This window comes from Micrasema longulum, unplaced genomic scaffold (assembly GCF_059751315.1).
Source record: "Micrasema longulum isolate JH-2025_06_02 unplaced genomic scaffold, ASM5975131v1 h1tg000073l, whole genome shotgun sequence".
Classification (NCBI taxonomy): domain Eukaryota; kingdom Metazoa; phylum Arthropoda; class Insecta; order Trichoptera; family Brachycentridae; genus Micrasema; species Micrasema longulum.
In genome coordinates this window covers 618,054-637,544 of record NW_028277280.1, presented here as the reverse complement: position 1 = coordinate 637,544, position 19,491 = coordinate 618,054, and the positions used below count along the sequence as shown (strand labels likewise).

The 19,491-nt window shown below is 31.9% G+C and overlaps 1 protein-coding gene across 4 annotated transcripts in view; it reads right to left on the bottom strand.

The window, feature by feature from the left end:
* LOC148284956 (uncharacterized) overlaps positions 1 to 19,491 on the bottom strand; it is a 213,078-nt gene that overhangs the window by 70,654 nt on the left and 122,933 nt on the right. For 2 of the 4 annotated variants that reach the window (XM_088232216.1, XM_088232210.1), the window contains exon 1: positions 2,543 to 2,898. The exons of the other annotated variants lie outside the window; for them this stretch is intronic. In XM_088232216.1, the coding sequence (XP_088088342.1) occupies positions 2,543 to 2,882 (340 nt within the window). In that variant the 5' untranslated portion in view covers positions 2,883 to 2,898. Of the gene's footprint in view, positions 1 to 2,542; positions 2,899 to 19,491 lie in introns of those variants that run through there. 4 annotated transcript variants of the gene reach the window in all.

Here is a 19,491-nt window from a genome sequence, read left to right as displayed (position 1 = left end):
ATTGTTTTGGTGTCATAAGTTGTGATTTATGAAATATTTCTTCAGTAGATGTCTGTATCGTGACGCTGAGTATTATTTTAATGATGAATTTTTGTGCAGCAAATACACCATTTAAAACGGTGTCACTCGCACCACCCCAACCGATTATACCGTAATCCAAAATTGATTGGCACAATGCAAAATAAATCTTTAAAAGTTCCTGTACATTAATAATATTTCGAATTGTTATCACTTCACTTTTATCCCCGTTTTTCTATTGAAAACTAATATCGACATTAATTTTTCTTATTTAATTTTTTTCAACAATATTTACACACTTGTCATAAAATTAAAGTCCTGCTGAATTGTAAGCATACAACTCTTCAGCAGGTTCTTTTATATTGCTGTGATTTTTCATACTTAACCTACATTAAACATAATTTTATTTGAAAAACAATACATATACCATATTTCATTACACTATTAAGAATTTAAAACTATCATTAATACAAAAAACTGTTTTCAACTAGCCATAATTTGAGCATACGTTTCACTCCTGTATTTAACGCACTATTTTTAATGTTGTTTGATAACATGTTAAATATTTTGGAATTAAATAATAATGTATATAATTTACTCATACACATTTTTTTTAAAGTTATTTTATATTGCTTTGTCAGTCTTGTGGTCGAATTCCTGGCATGGTTGACACGAAGTATGTATTTAAAATTGCGTTTCCTCACTAGAATATTTAATAGTCTCCGGAAAAGCACCTGAAGCGTGAGACTGATAATCTTACCTTCATGTAACAAAAATGATCAAGATACGATGCGGTTGGTGTACCAATGCAGTGTTTTATGCATTATTGGGGCGTGGAAAGGCGATTATGACAATAGTTGATTTTGTTTTTTTCCTCATACGCAGACGTACGGAAATCAAATAAAAATAAGTTTTTTTTTATTGGTTGGTTAGAAAAAAGCTCTTTGGCAATAAGCCCACCAATGTGAAAATTTTATTTTACAAAAAGTATAAATAAAGTAAAAATAATTAGATTACTCGTGACTTTTTTGGTTAAAGTTTACAACAATTCAAACGAACACTAAATAAATAGTCCAGATCTTGTCTCGATGTCGCTTATGTTTGTCAATGCTTCTTTTTTCATGTTTTTAACTGTTCTTATATTGTAATATTTATCCCTTTGAATTGTGTAATTGGACAATGTCCGTAAATAAAATAAATAAATAAATATCGCTATGCTAATGTCAAGATGGATCAGGCGGAGAGAAAACAAATAAATAAATGTGAATCTTAGCCTGTGAGATTGGGCTTTCTGGCCTTTTGTGGTGCAAAAAAAACTTATATTAAGGTTATTATCATCATTCATGAGAGTACCATTCAATATTTTGGGACAATCATGGCGTATGTATTTATTTATTTATGTTTATTGTTGTGCACACAGTGCTATGTTGATATAATACAATGATATTATTGCAAAAAAAAACATGAACCTAACTAGAATGATTTAGATTCTAATTTACTTCTGACTAAATTCTCAAGGAAACATAAAAAAAAAAAATTGAATTTGTTTAATGTTATTTGCCAAATCTAAATAATAAGACTAACTAAATGTCCTTCTTTACTTTTAGCCTACAATTTCATGTGATGTTTACGTTTAATAAAATATTATTACCGTCTAAAGACGGTAATAATATTTTATTGTCCCATAACTCTTCAATACTGATTTTAAACATCTCACTGTCTACCTTCGAAAATATTGATATCGAATTACCACCGTGTTAGGAAAAAATGACTTGATTCCACGTGTAGTATTTAGTGAACATGATAAAAATAAAATGGGAATAAATTCATTAGTTACGTTAACCTTGACGAAAAAGCTTGTTTGCTTTGAAACCGGGCGGTGTAAAAAAAAAAAAAAAACTAGTGGTTAAAAACAGTTGTTTTATTTATTTTATTATAATGAATAACCACAAACTTAGTGTTTCAAATATAAACTTTACAACTTTATATCTCACATTACATTAATTTTTCCGAGGTATTTTTTTTGTCGTTTCATTCGTGTATTTTCTTACACTTTCTTATTCTTGTTTTTAAGAGCTAAAATCACTCGCAAACGAGTGGAGGCGTATAAAAAAAACACAGTACCAATTACGTACACAACACAATATATAATATAGTTTTCTAAACAGGACAACAAAATGTAACAAGGCATGTATAGCACGTGATTTTATTTGTGTTGGTTTTTTTATAGTTGTGAATATGGAGTGAGGCTTATTGAGTGATGTGTGAAAAATGTGGAACCTGCAGTAGTTTTCCCAAATAAAAGATAAATAATTCTTCAAAATAATCGAAAAAAATCGTTGAAGAAACTTACCCGCGCTTTTTTATAACAAAAACGTTGATCACAGATAAATGAATAATAAACCAGTTATAAAACACACTTGGATAACAAAAAAGTACCTATTTTGGTTCAAAAACCTCACATAACATGTTTGAACACCAAGTATAGGAAAATGGAAAATAAACAAATGGTATCGGTTAGTACCTCTAGTTACCGCAACATGATATGGCGGCGGAGCTGCACTGACTGAGCGCTGCGATCCAAACTTCCTCGGGGTCGGTTGTCCATTATTCAAAAAACCCGCGTTATCTTCCCCGGCTAGAGAACCCCACTGCTCCCCACGCATAATAGGCCGAGTGGTTAAACATGTTTTCGAGTGAACGCCCTCGATAGAAGAAGAAGACGAAACGTCAACGTCTGGAATGGCGGGAAATCCGGCTATTGGCGGCGTTATTAGTACGAAGGGATTGCACGAACCGTTCTCAGGGCAGGGCGCATTCTTCTTTCTGCTTTGCTTCACTTTTCGCACGATTCTACTCGCCATCACAAACCGATGGCGGCAAAAGTTATTTTGGTAATCTTTTCGTCACATTTTAGCGCACGTGTCTCTGATCACATTGGATATTGTATCTACCGCACGACATTTCATCGTAAAAGACAGAGATGTATTGTCACCTGAGGCGCGTAGATAATCCAATAGTCGCACTACTCCATCGTTGGAAATATTTCCACACTATTCTGTAGGTCACATATGTCATGGCGAAGCCATTATTCAATTTCGGAACGAGAGCACTGCGATTGAGACAAAATTACATGCAGATTACATCCGTTTATTGTCCGTAGCACACTTTCTTTTGTCTTCGTCTCGGTGATACCAAGAACACACGGATCAACAATTAAGATTTATTAGCATCAAGGTAATAATCAAATTTTCTAAAGGTAATTAATCAAAGATGTGAAATAATTTGAACTTTGATCACAATGAATCGACTTGTGGTCCTGTGGCTAGTATCGTGGACTCGCGGATCACAGGTCCTAGGTATGCATCACGCTCTACAATTACTTGATTCTCATTTTTTGACAGTGAGTTATTTACAAATCGTTGAAAATGACTACCAAAATCGATATATTCGGGTAAATCGTAGAACCCAAATGTTTCTATTTATGAAAAATTATATTTATATTATATATATACATATATATGCGTATGACTAGATCTTTGCAACTTTATTTTTTAAATGTGTTTATTTTTAGTTTTTCATATTTTATTATTACTATTATTCAATTGTTGCGAATCCCATGGCAGTTTGTATTTTGCCTAGGGCATTCAATATCAAGACATTGCAACAATACCAACAAATTAAGAATTTATGATTTTTTCCGTTTCTAATTTACTGGGTTATCTTTATTTTTATTTACCTTCGTATGTTAAGTATAATGTATCGCATATAGTCAAATATATTAATTTAATTTTAAAAACTTTGTAAAATGTATAACTATATTGTTTTTGTATTATTTCATAGTTTTGTAAATAACACTGTTATATTTATTGAATATACTATATGTTTATGTTTATAAAAGGCATTTGTGCCGTGTACACTAATAAAATAAATATAGAGCGTCGATAGGCTTTTTCTTTTAGTCCACTAAAGATGTTTCTGAATTCAAGATTATCTGAAGTCAATTATTAAATAATTTAATGGCAAATGACGCCAATATGACATTATCAAACTATCGAGTGTAATAATGTCTTAACAAGACGAAACGATACACATACATAAAAAAAAGAAAGTGTAATTTAATCCAATAAATGTGTTTTATTTTGGATACCTTACCAAATTTTATAATTAATCGTATTGAAAACAGCAAGTAAAATATTTTTTAGACATTTTTCAAGCAAATAGAAAATTGCACCAATAATAATACAACGTGATCATAAAAGTGTTCTAAAAAAATATATTTTCACTGAGATCTGTGCATATCATTTAATTACTGATTATCGAAACATATTGTTTTTTTTTTTTATAGAAAACACAATTCAAAAAAAAATATTTAAAAAAATATAATAATGATTTTTGCAGCACATTTTTTCAAAATCGATTCTATTCGTTTTGATTCATTGAATGGCAGCTTAGTATGTGTAAATAAGATTCAAAATCAGATATTGGTAACTAGGAAAAAACGATAGATTCATCTTGTGGGTACGTTGTAAATACAATTAATCATTATCTGTATTATCGCTCTCAATAATTTCTCTGGTGAATGTTCTTGTCAGTTGGACATTTAAATAATTCAGCACACCCACTGCGATAAAAAAAACAAATATAAAATCATTTGATTCCTAAACGTGTCACTACGCACATCCCACGGTAAATGGAATGATTTTATTTCAAGTAAATTACCAAGCTAATTGGTACCGCAGTTTATCAGATAAAGAAACGAGTTGTATTGATCTAGTTATCTGTAATCAATCTACCAAAGAAGGTAAATGTAACGAGCTAGAAATACGTTGCAACAAAAAAGAAGCAAACGCCATAGTTGGATTCAATCTTTTATATCAGCGACATCGCCGGGAGTTTACGAATATTCGTACGAAAAGATACGTGGAACCGAAGACGAACGACTGACGATACGAAGGTCTATTTTTCAAGTACCTATATTAATAGAATGAGAATGAGCTTGCTAACTCATGGGAATACCAGTGTGTTTTTGTACATTTTTGTATTTTGAAATAAAAAAATAAAAATAAAAACATATTGAAATGGGTGACATTCCCAAAACGATAGATTTGACGAATCCTATTTAAGTGTTTTTTGGTCGTGTCGAAGTGAGCTGTCAAAATATCAATTATTAATTTCTCCTCATTTGTAGTCTTCTATAAACACTTAAAAATATTGTTTGGTATTTTTAAATGTATGAACAAACTATTTACTATTACCCGATTAAACTAGTTCTCCTACCAAGGAGGCCAAGAATAAACCACCCGTAAAAAAACGGATTGTTTGTAAATTTAATGCAGCTAATGGAATAAGTATTTTTTTTTCTCTGATTAAGTTGGTTAATTTTATTATTTTATTCTGTGTTCAAGTAGATGAAATATACAGTTTTCTGCGTAAAATAAAACCAGAATCCTGGATGTCTGTTTTGACTCGATGGCTGCATTTGCTTTACCAATGCAGTGTCCTTTGCACCACTGGGTGCAGAAAGAAATGATAGATTTTATAAAAACAAAATCTTCATTTTCAGAAATTAATTTTTAAAAAGGCATTCAGTTTGAATTCACCTTTTGAATTCACATTTTTTGGATCAGAGATTTTAAAGCGAATAATAGATAGAAAAAAAAGGAAAAAAAACACGAAATCTAAACCCGATCGTAATTATAAGTAGAATTGAAATCAAACGCTTAGAGAACGATCGAAAACACCGTCGTTCGCTTGAATTGGACTCCTAGAATAAAATTTTAACTTCATGGATTAAGGCTCTTTTCTACTAAATCTCAGAATCTATCATTGTATCTTTGAATATATTTGCAATGGTCTAACATTGTTCTTTATCACTCTTAATTTTTAAAGCCATTGTTTATTTCTTTATGCAAATATACGGCCGTGTTATTTAGTGGAACGACTTGCTTTGTATGGAGGTACTATTCACATACGACGTTATCAGAGATCTGCTTGTATATACATACATTAACTAAGGCATTTGTTCCATTGTGCCAGAGTCAAAGAGAATAGCAGGTTTATTGGAGTGAATTGTTATTTCGCAATTAGTACTGTTAATCTAATATGGCTTCTTAGCATACCATGGATATCAGCAGACGCGAGCTTAAAAACCACGTTGAAAAATGCAAAAACCGGCGACAAAAAACAATGTTCTTACGCGAATTTTAAAAAGTACAAAATTATGTTTAGATCAAGTAATGAGTCAAACTAAAATGGCTCTGAAGACTGCAGTTTATACATCTGCTAACAACTGAATATTGTTCAACAATTCTATCAATTGAAACCAAAACAACAACAAAAAACTAATCAAGCTAGAACAATTAATAAACCGACAACAAACTGAACTCAAATATAAGCTAAATGACGAAGAAGAAATAAATAAAAATATTTACATGACTTGTGAAATTAAAACATAAACACTGTACACTGAACAGTTCTCCTTAGAACAAGTTTCCTCAGTGAGGACTCTTAAATTTACTCAATATTAAAAAAAAGAATTCGTATAGTATAAATAATATTTAAAAAAAACATTAGGGATTTAACGATTGTCATATGAGCAAAGTCTTTTACATTTACTGCTACAGATAAATAAAAAATATTCTCAAAGTTAGGTTAAATCTGCAACGTAGTGAATTCGATTTATCTTAGTAAGAGTGTTTAATAAACGTTTAAATTGAACGGTTATGTCGAAATATCTATAAGCAATTAAATTAAATTGAGTTATTTGCTATTAAAGTAAAAGTAATCGTACTTATTACATTTTCTACGGAAAAAAATCAAGTTCTGATTTCAATTTCATTCAAGAATAAAAATGCATACTTTTACGAACGTTTTTATTGCGTCATATATTTTAAAACATAAAGTTCAGTATTTTTAAATCGGGTTGCAGTCCGTGGCTGGTGTCGCAGATTCATGGATAAGAGGTCCAAGGTTCGAACCCTCCTCTACCACAACTCGATTCCCATTTTCTAATAGTGAGTTATTTAAACCTCGTTGAAAAAATCATAAGAACGCACATTATTATTTTTTCCTCTAAAAAGGTTTTGTGATTATCAACCTATGTTTGAATGAAAAAAAATGAGCTCATCTAAAATTGAACCGTGCGATACCTCTATAAGAAAATACTTAGTGGCCGTACAGGACGCGGCGTCCACGATGGAGAAACACCAGGTTCGAGTATCATATTATATAATTCAGGTATGTGCAATAGTAAACATGAAACTAAGGCATCTTAAAGCATGTTAATAAATTAAAATGCGTAAGATCTTTCTTAAGATATTGTCAACAAACTCCGTTAAGTCACGTGGTCAATAATTGAGCCGACAACCGGTGAAAAGTTCTGTGTCTTTTTATTCACGACAAGTAAATAAAGATAACGCTCACTTGACAATATTATTTTGTTTTTTCTTCAATGATGCCTCGGAATGTTGATTTCAAAATTCTGAAAATCGCGCGGCGCATTCAAAGGAGTCTTAGTTGCATACTAATAATTTACCTGTGGGTTGAGTGAAATGTTACCGTACAAAATGTGGAAAAACGCAAGATGGTTGCGCAAGATAAAAACGAATTTTGTGCGAGTGAATTTCAATGAAAGAAATGTAATTTTATTCAACAATTATATGTAGACATGTTCACGCTACCTGGTTAAATTATGTTACGTAACATGTTTTTAAAATCCAATCAGAATAGTGAGATTGAAAAAACCGTTTTGATTTGTAAACTTTTAACAAAAAGTAGACATTTTATTGACAGGAAGACATTTTTGAATACAAGTAAGTAAGTATACAAGTATTTACATCGATTAAGTCAGGCATACACAACCATTTTATTTACAATTTTCCTCAGAGTTGCGGGCCGGAATGTCAAAATAACCATCCGCTCATTGAGAACATGTATATATTTATGAATTAACTCAAAATTACATTTGTTTACAAATTCATAAACTTATTATGGCTTTGCAGGCTGTCCGCGCGTTAAGTCGTGATTATTAACAAGAAGAAATCAATTAAATTATGATTAACATCTGACACAGTAAATTAACAAAAAAAAAATATAATAAAATACGAAGAAAAAAAATACATACACATTAAGTTACATACATAACAAAATGTACAAAATAATATTATTACTGAAATCAATACAAAATAATAAAAAATATAATTGAAATGATAATTGAGATATGCTTTCTATAAACTCACTCCAAGTAAGAAATTAGAGCAATAAATAATATTGCGAATAACAGTGAGTGCTAAATGAAATAAAACAAAAATAAGTTATGAAAAAAACATGAAAATATCGAGATATATATTAAGCAAATAAACGTATGGAAGGAAAGCAGATTAGTAAATTTTCACTAGCCTCAAACTTTGACAAGATTGACGACCTCGTCCCTATCAATGTGCAGCAGCCGATCGCAAACATTTTTCTTAAATACATTGGCCCTTGTGGAGTTATTTATGGCAGCTGGAAGATGATTGAAAAACTTAGCAGCCAGAAAGGTAATGTTTTTTTGAGCTAGCTTTGAGTGTGTGGTCAGACCAAGGTAATTTATCCTTCCCGCTGATCGCGTCTGTATATTTTGGGGTGTGCTGACTTTATCTTCAGATTTCCAGGAGTTCACCTGGAAGGTCTCTTTAACAAATGGCTGTAGCACATCTAGAGCCTTTTTTGATGAATAGCGTAAAGGAACCATTTTTATTGTTCTAAGAGTTTTTGTACTTTAAAAACTGGATCCAACATGCAAGACGCGCTACCCCCCCATCCAATTATTCCACATGTTGCTGTTGATAGGAAAAAAGATTATTGTGTTCTTGAGTCAGCGAACACAGTACAAAAATGAATCAAAGTAATGAAAACAAAATTAAAAAGGCAAATAATATACTCTGGATTGAAGTAATAAATAAATAACTGCATTCCTAGTCCAGTAAAATCATTTTCAACATTCCAAGCACTGTCGGGCTCTGCAGTGAAATTATTCGAACGTTCTGAGTGCATTTATTAATTTCCTCCAAAATCAGATTTAACGATTCGGATTAAGAACGCTGGAAGAATGACCCTTAGTCAAAAGCTGTATCCATCTTTCTACCATTAAATATGACATGGTATCTAGTGATGGTGATAAAAAATAAAAACAATATTAGAAACCACTTTCGGAAAAAAAAACCACCTCAAGATCACTGATAATAGTAAAAATTACCAACTTTATATAAATACGAGCTACAAAAAACAATGAAGGAATACCAAAAACAATGAAGGACATGTTTTTAATAGAAACATGTTATTATACGAGTACTATTAACAAATATTTGAAAAACGTAACTAAATATATTTTTTTTTGTATTTATTTTTATTAAGAAAGTAAAACTAAACCGCGAAACCGGCTTGTCAGCAAGTTTCTTATTTTTCCTTTACAAAGAAAAACGTTAGAGAAATTATATAATTTTTAAAAGTAATATAAACATTATTAAGAACTAAAAACATACGTATTTTTACAAAAAAAATATTTACAAAAAAATTAATAGATGATTGTTTGCATAAAATAATAATCAATATAATGCCTTGTTACATATGAGCTACTTAATTATTTTTTCCTTAAAAGTTTTGCCATTATTTTCTTTTAAGATCTGCTTAAGAATCTTATTAAAATTTTTAGTAATTGTATAATGAAGTGTTCTTTGGCCATACTTGTTAATAAACCTCGGTACTGACAAGCTTTGTAAATGTATTTAAAGTGAATATTGTAAGCAGTAGGCATATTATTATAATTAATAAATATTGGTATGTTTAATTCGACTGTAAGAGATTGCCAGTGGAAATAAGTCCGCCATTTAACCATGTATACCTGTACACATAATTTTTTAACATTACACGTTATGACAAATAAAGATTTTTATCATTTTTAGTGTAGGCTGATATTTGATTACGCCAGGTACTTTAACGAAGAACAAGAAATTTTAAATTTAAAGATTGAATAGCCTCGTTCTTATCAAGTATTTATAACAATGACTGTGTAATTAAAAAAAAAACAATGGACAAATGAATAACAATTAACAGAAGTAAAACGTACTCGATCATCTGGAATAAATGGTCTAACATTTGGGTCTTGGTAATTAAGAACTTTTTGACGGTTCAATGCAAAACTTTTCTCGGCTGTAATAAATTGATAACACCATCGCAAAAACGCATTCTCACAATTAATCAGCAGAAATATACAGATGAAAAATAATATTTTCGTAATATCTCAAACCAGGTGTCCATGGCACTTCAGAGACTTAATAAATACAGGTAGATGTTAAATGCACTTTATTGGATTTGTGAAAAAACGTGTAAATAAACGGGTGGTGCATAAGACAGCGCATTGCTAAATCACATGCTGCGTATCTAGATCATCTATTACAGGAAAGTAAGGTGATCAGTTTTAGGCTTCAGAAGTGGTATTCTGAATCTTCTCTCCCCTAGAGAGTGATAGATTTCTGGAATTTTTATTTTTTGCACGGGTTTACACTTTGTTTTATATCAGACCACCCTGACGATTACATGTCAAATAAATATGAACACGTGAAATCAAACATTATGATTTTTATTTAGAACATTATTGTGACCAAAACACATAAGGTTAAATTGATCAAACCGTAGTAGTTGTTTTCAGTTTTTCAAACGAAATCATTTGACGTGTAATCATCTGTGTGGCCAATATATGAAGCAATTAAAAAAATAAAAATCCAATAATTAACCACTCTCTAGGGGGTAGAGAAGATCAGGATATCACCCTAGGTACTTAGTCAAGGGACAATGAAACAGATGTACAAAACAAATGTTTCGTATCAATCTTCCAGAGAATCAAACGCGAAACTTAGAGCAGCTATCGAATCTAAAATACTGGTCTAAAATTCTAGTTCTATTTCAAACACAGAACTGTATTCCTTATTCGTTTGGTTACAGATACATACAGAATGTATATAATATCTATAATGTCAAAAACTTTTTTGACACTAATTTCAAAAGTTGGTTAAAATTAATACTTTTCATTACTTTGATAATTATAAACATATTTTTTTTAGAAAAATTAGTTAATTAAGGGCTGAATTTATGCAAAACTGTAATTTGATTATTTTTAAATCCACGAAATTCGATAAAAGGCAATACCAACCCAAAATTAAAACTATTTGACACATTTCGTTTATGTTTAACCTTAAGATTACATAAGATTTACTTGTAGTTTGTCTAACCTTAAGATTATGCTCATTAAAAAAAAAATAGATGCATTCTGACAAAATATTTTAATTTTGGGGGCCATTTTCAAATAGTTGTAAATGCAAAACTAATTTTTAGAAAATTAAAATCACGTTGAGGTAGAATGATATTCGAAACTTGGACATCTGACACGTTTGTCCGCAACACTAGCCACGGGACCACATTCCCGATTCATTGTCATCGAGATAGCTTTTTCTTTATTACGACATTTATCTACGAATATAATTTATATTTTGTAAACGTCAAAAAGCCGTATTTTAAATCCCGCGCCGCGGCGTGGTATCTTCGCGAAGTTGCGTGTAGTTTTTTCTATGGAAACAAGGTGCGTTTTTATTTTTACGGGCGAAGAAAACACTAATAGGTTTTAGGATGAAATTTGAATTATGTTTTTTAGCGGCTTATTTATCGCGTGTCTTTGATTTTTTAAAAGCAGCGAGTAAAAATATATCTTGAATCGTGTGAACACTTAAACGTGGACCTATACGTGCAGGTATAGTCTGAATCTCGCGCCGCGGTTACTGACTGTTGTCGCGCGCTCTTTTTCTATGGAAAAAGGATTGTTTTATTACGATTTGTTCAATTTCCGGCGATTCGAAAATGGACGCCGTCCGGCCCGCGACGTTCTCTTTGTAAATATGAGTTGTCAAGACTGAATACGGATCGGTTGGAATTTCGCTTTTGGTCGGGTCGCGGTTGGTGAATTACGTTACGTGAATAATTCACTAGAGTTGTTCTTTCTGTGTAATAACCATTGCGTGGATTGGATTACGCTTGATAGCCCTTCTATTGTCTGCAGTTCATTCCGCGCGAATAACGATGCTCCAGGAATAACATGGCGGGCGGGAGGGCCCAAGATATTGTAATGTTGTATAGTGTCCCGCATGACAATCAAGTATGAGTTATGAAAGGATGCGTCCAAGTCAATTTCTTGCTGCTATTTGATATAAAAACGCTAAATCCCATACACATTATTAGCTACTACATAAGGATCCCCAGAGACACAATATTTCAGTATCATGCATGTAAAAAAACTGTAAATAAATTATCAGTTAGGGCTTTACTTTGGTATAAATTAATTTATCAGCATGCGTCGCACTCCGAGTGTAAACACAAATTAGTAGGGACGTTATTACAATACCAGGGCCCTGATTACAGTGGGAAGTTGACATTTTTCTTTAATTTTATCTTCAAAGTAAAATTGAGTTTTCTGTATGAAAAGCAGACATGCATACATTTTTTCTTTTAAACATGTTCAATTATCGGTTACCGATGACGACACTTTAAATTTTCATGCAAATAAACTCATTTTCGTACACATATATCGATTTTTCTTTATAGACAGTCAAAGATAACTCTGTTAACTTCCCATTGTAATCGGGGTCAGGATCCGTATTACAATGGGAAGTGAACATTTATCTTTTATTTAAATTAAATTTTCACTTTTTGTTTTAGATACTACTTACTATTTTGCAGTTGCAATATATTGCGTTATTTTTTATAGTAAACGCCGATTTTTCGCCAACGAACTGTATTTATTTACGAGGAAAACAAACAACAAACCGAAACGAGCATTGACTTAGAAATGACTATTTATTTACTAGTTATTTGTGATTAGGCTACAAGAATCGGTCCACGAACAATGAAATATCGTAATGAAACACCTTAAAAACAAGCAGATTTCATGTTGACCCTCCCAGGGACTGAATCCAAGACTTCAAGCATGGTAGGCGAACACACCAATCATGTTCGATTTGCCATTGAGTTGAAAGTACTAGTTCAAAATGTTTAGGTTACGTTTTATCATGTCGATTTCATTTTAGGGTTGTTAAATGCGTATCTCAGACAAAAGTAAAAATATAATGGCAGGCTGTAGTGTCCCTTCAACCGTTGAAATGATTCCTTTCGGTTACGGTCGGGTAATAAAAATTCATGCATGGTTGTGCGGGAAGCGAGAAACGAAGAGCGAGGAGGTGACTGAAGCATTTCAAAGATCGTAATGCACTTGCGACTGCGTTTTGATTATCTATATTATGATATAATATAATAAAATATTACTGACTAAGAATGAGTGAAAAATACTACATCTAAACAATTTGACGTGCGTACAATAAAATGCATATTCTCACACCTACTATAATAAACATACATTACAAAAACATCTACATAAGCATACCTTTATTTAACGATTTTCCTTATCTTTTTTACTGTGAATATTACCTTCCTTCTAAAAACCCACTGTAACTTTTATCCTCAATATATTCATGTAACATTTATTGAGACACAAATCCCAACTCCATGGAACCAACGTCCTGTGTTGAGTTAGGACGGAATAAATGTTTCACACTTCGACAACATGTTATTATTATTAACAGAACAAAAACATCATTGAAAAATACTCGGCATATCAACATATAAAAAGGACAAGCAATAAAAAAACATTCATTTGAAGTACTTGAAAAAAATAATTAAATAAACTCAAATATTTTAAAAACCGTCAAGGAGTTTCTCATTTAAATCCTTCCCTCTAAGGAAGATCGGAGGAACTCTTTTTTGAAAATAAATTTTGTCCTTGAGAGCATAACGCGCTCTTTCAAAATATAAAACACTCTCGGTGCGATAAAGAAGAGGCGTCTCTGAGTAAAAGTCGTTCGGGTTTTGGGTTTAACATAATTACATAAAATTTGTTTTTTTTTACTGAGAGACATTTTTTTAAAACCACAACAGGCCAGGAGGCCAAATTATAGCGGTGAATTACAGCACAGTACACCCAGGTTTGATAAAAATCACATTTAATTTTTGTGTTCTCTCCGGGAATCGAACCCGGAACCTTCTATGTGTGAGTCAAGTGTCTTAATCACTACACCACAGAGGCCGCCGACTCAAATAAGTTTTCGCTGTTTTCCGGCAGACAGTGTTCTATTAACCTTTTTGCTTCCTTCAATACTACAGCCAACTTTATCGTGAATCTCCACCATAAGGATTGAAATGGCAGTATAATATGTCTGCCTTAGTGTTAACAACATTTTCTATATTATTTTTTAAAATAAAGCACAATTTTTTACCAGTTTGAAATTAAATTGTATAATGTGCATTAAACCTTATTAAATAAGCATCTAAGGGCGCGAGTTGCACTTTGATTTGTAATAAATGGGTAGAATTGTTTTGATGAGCCATTGTTATCATCAATATTAGCCAGGCGCTCAACAGAATCAGTTCCGCGGAGTGTAAATTTTTTGCAATTTGGTAGTTTTAAAACGTGTTCGAATTTGTAATGAGATAAAGTTAAATCTTAACTAACAAAAAATAATTTTATTCATATAAATAATAAAAAAAATATTTTGAGCGCTGTTGGAAATATTTATGGCAGAATACTGATTGAGAGAGTAAGAAAAGTGACTAAAGATAGAGTTTGGGATATACAAAGTGGATTTACGAATGGAAGAGGATGTATGGATCAAATATTTTCACTGGGAAATATGACAGAAAAGTTTCTGGCTAAACATCAGAAACTTTTCTGTGCATTTGTCGGTCTGCAAAAGGCATTTGATAGAGTTGACAGAGAGAAATTGTGGAAGGTTTTATCGGAGTATGGAGTAAATGGTAACCTGACAAGGGCTATTGCGTCACTGTATAAGGACAGCACAGCATGTGTGAGGTGAATGGGTCATTCACATCGTGGTTTAATATTCCGAAAGGAGTCAAACAGGGATGTGTAATGTCACCATGGTTGTTCAACATATACATCGATAACTGTATGCAAGAACAGAAAGATTTAAGAATGGGAGCAAAAATGAGTGGTATAACTGTTAACTGTCTTCTGTATGCGGATTATGCCGTGCTTCTTGCTAGCAGCAAAGAAGACCTTCAATTCTTGGTAACAAAAGTCTACGATGTATGCAAGAAAAGCGATTTGCTTATGAATGTTGATAAATCGAAATGATGGTTTTTGAAAGGGACGAAAATATAACTAAATGTGAGATCAGCGTGAACGGAGATATTCTGAATCAGGTAGAAGAATTTGTGTATCTGGGAAGTATGTTTACTAGGGACAAAAGGCCGAGAAAGATACTGAAAGGAGGGTGAGTGCCGGGAACAGGGTGAACGGTGAACTAAAATCTACTTTGGCACACAAATGTTTATCGCAGGAGGCTAAACTAGCAGTTCACAACGGAGTTCTAGTTCCAACTCTAATGTATTCAAACGAAGTATGGAGTTGGAAAAATAATGATGAAAGTAGGTTGAATGCTGTCGAAATGCGATCCCTCAGGCGAATGTGTGGTAAAACGATGTATGATAGGTGCACAAATGTCGAGATCCGTGAAGTGTGTAAGGCTGAGACATGCATTATTGACAGAATCAAGAAAGGAGTGCTGCGTTGGTTTGGACATGTAGAGCGAATGGACAGCGAAAGAACGGCTAAAAGGATCTACGATGCAAATGTTGATGGATGCAGAAAACGAGAAAGACCGAGAAAGACATGGCACGATCAAGTCCATCAAATACTTGAGGATGGACATGTCAAAAGTAGGAATAATCGGCGTGCGTGCATGAGAAGATGTATGAATGTAGAGGAAGCGAGGTCTGTATGCCAAGGTAGAGTGTTATGGCGTTCTAATCTCTCTGCCTACCCCTACGGGGAAACGGCGTGATGGTTTGTTGTTGTTGTTGAACAAAATATTCTGACAGTTATAAACTTTAAACCTCGGCTGACGGCCAAAAGGAGTAGGTATGTATTTTTTTTTTAATAATGTTTACGTTCAATGTGATCCAAAATACGACTATTTAGACCCCTTTCACTTTGATGTTAAAAAAGAAAAACCTTATACATCATCGGTCCACTCTGCTGTACATCTACTTAATGCGTACGAAATGCATCTACGTACCTACCAAAATAATAAATAGCAAGTTAAAATTAATAAAAAAAATGTACGCCAACAATACACAAAGAATTTATGAAACACATGTTTTGACTGAGAAAAAGAAATCAGGCCAATTTCAACATGTCAACTACTTAATAAAACTGCAAATATATCTGCCTCCTTAACTGCACATAATTATGATATTAACACGAGATTTCTTTGAAAATTTATGCTGTTTCCCCATACCAGCTATGAAAATTGAATAAGTGCATATATTATACATGCGTATAATGTCCAAGAATACTGTCTATACAAATCATACTGGTCGATTCGCATGTTGAGGTGTAATTTAGTACGAATTCGCACACTCAATGGAAAAAATATGTTTTCAAAATGAAACGACAGCAATCTTTTGAAATTAAAATGGTAACAATGAAAGCTTTGTAAACTTATTTGTAATATTTATTGTCTATTTTTGAAATATATTTGTATGCGTATATATGTATGTATGTGTGAGTATTTAAGCGTATAAATGTATGTGTATGTATATATAAATTTATGCATACTTATTGTGGATGGATCATTTGTATAGCGCCATTTTTGTGGAAATCACCTCAAGGGCGCTGTACAATAAATAAATATCCCAGCACGTCTTGCAGCTACAGAGCGCACAGACGATTTGGATTATTGTTCCTCGTTTCCAATTATGGTCTATTTTAATTATCATTACTTATTATTATTTTAATAAATATATATTATGAGCGCATAGACGGTAAGTAATCTAGCTCCCATTTACATTATATTTTAATTTGACAATGAACTTTAGTGTTTGAAAGATATTTAAAAAAAAAATTAATGAAAAAAACTCTAAGCTGACGAAAAACATTTTTAAAAAGGGAACATGGAAGTCCAGGCATTTACAGGGCTTATGACCGTTTGTACTAACTAAATTAATCAGTATACCGACGCACAGACATTATACAGTTTTATTTATGAGCTATTTACTGTCAACCTTGCATTATATATTGCAAATAAATAAATAATAAAAAAACATACAAAACTAATTAAGAAAGTACCTGACGTATTAATTTTCAAATAATTTATGTGATTTTTTAATGAAAAAATGTGCATACTTCTGTTGTAATTTATAGGTGCGAAAAATCTTATTTATAAATATTTAAAAAAAAAAACAAATACTCGTTGAATGCTGTCGAAATGCGATCCGTCAGGCGAATGTGTGGTAAAACGATGTATGATAGGTGCACAAATGTCGAGATCCGTGAAGTGTGTAAGGCTGAGACATGCATTATTGACAGAATCAAGAAAGGGGTGCTGCGTTGGTTTGGACATGTAGAGCGAATGGACAGCGAAAGAATGACTAAAAGGATCTACGATGCAAATGTTGATGGATGCAGAAAACGAGGAAGACCGAGAAAGATATGGCACGATCAAGTCCATCAAATACTTGAAGATGGACATGTCAAAAGTAGGAATAATCGGCGTGCGTGCATAAGAAGATGTATGAATGTAGAGGAAGTGAGGTCTGTATGCCAAGATAGAGTGTTATGGCGTTCTATCATTCGATGGTTTGTTGTTGTTGTTGTTGTAGATGTGGAACATTTTTGAGGAGGAAATACGGAAAACTAGGCATTTTCAGGGCTGTCTGTAATTAGCTGATTTTTAATAATCTAATGTTTATCTAATTAATTTTATTTTTATTTTGAATTCGTTTTTTATGTTTAAAAAAATAGTATACAGTTAAATAAGATGTGGCATAGTTATGTTGCATAATTGGCTTAGAGAAAGATTTTTTTGTATTAATTTACACATCATAAATGATTTTTTAGCTACTTTAAAATAAAAATTTAAAATATTATTTTATTCAGAAAACATACAGTCATACATAACAAGCATTAAAAAAAACAATTTTTTAACATGAAAAGACCTATTAAGTTTTCATAAATTATGCAAAATATGTAAACATTAAGTGTGACAAAAAATAAATAAATAAGAAACTCAAGTACCTATCTTTCTTTTAAGCTTTAGATGAAATGTGTATATTTTCCTATACTATTATTATTATATTTTTTAGTTTTGCTTTATTTTTATTGTTGCATACATTGAACTTTTAGCATTTGTGTCTGTCTTTTATAGGCTTTTAAGTAAAATATAAAACCTATGTTTGAGCACCCGATGACAAATTGAATGAAAAGCTGTTTAACTTTAACATGCTTTTTTCTGAATAAAGGCACGAAAAAAAAATTCAAAATCTAAAAATTTTGATTGTGAAATTAAACAACCTGTCTAGTATTATTTCGAAAAATAAACCGCGACCTCTTGCGTACCAAAACAGAATGTCAATTAGTGCACACGTTTAGAAACTTAAAAAATAAATTAATAACGATAAAATAAACTGTTATTAAATTAACCTACATTAGAACCATTATTATCCTTTAAAAATTAAATTAATTAATCAAAACGGTACTTAATATGAAACATTACAACACCACATTTCTTAACTATCAATTAATTGAAAAGTATGTCGATCGAATGTAGGCAAAAATACAAACAAAAGTAGTGTATAACAATTATTGTTAATACCACAAGTAATAAATTTTGCAGCAGACCACGAAAAAAATATATTCATACTTGAAGCGTTGTTTACCACATAAAAGGAGTGCTACAATCACCATGCTCTTTAGCATGTTTCTTATGTTGCGTTAGCCAGTAGTTCATAAATAGCGGTTTATGAGACACTTTCGTAACTACCTTAGTGTAAAAATAAATACGTTTAAATTCATGTTTTTTCCGAAAAAAAATATTTTATATAAATGGAATAAATTTTCGTTGACATTTTTTTAATATATGAAATTAACACACAGAAGTAAAGCGGATCGCGATTTTACCAGAACTCTGGACGACTGTTTCCGACTCGATGGCTACTCTCAGGAAAATATGCTGTAATAGGAAATTAAGTGGAAATAATTCTGCCTTGTGGTGTTGCAGTTTGGGCGTTCGCCTACAATTCTTGAGGTCCTGGGTTCGATTCCCAACTAATTGGAGGTAAAATATTAATTTCAAAGGTTTTTTGAACTGCAATACTTAGCTGTTCTTAGACCGGCTTCCGAAGCGTGAAATTGATCACCTTACTTTAATGTAACAGATGATCACAAAACGGTGCATTTGGTTTACCAATGCAGTGTCCTATTCACTGCTGGGTGCAAAAATTGTAATGATGATGATATTTTGTATTACTATTGATCCTTCGAATAAATTAAATAAAATGAAATATATGTATTACTTTAAGACAACGTGCTTA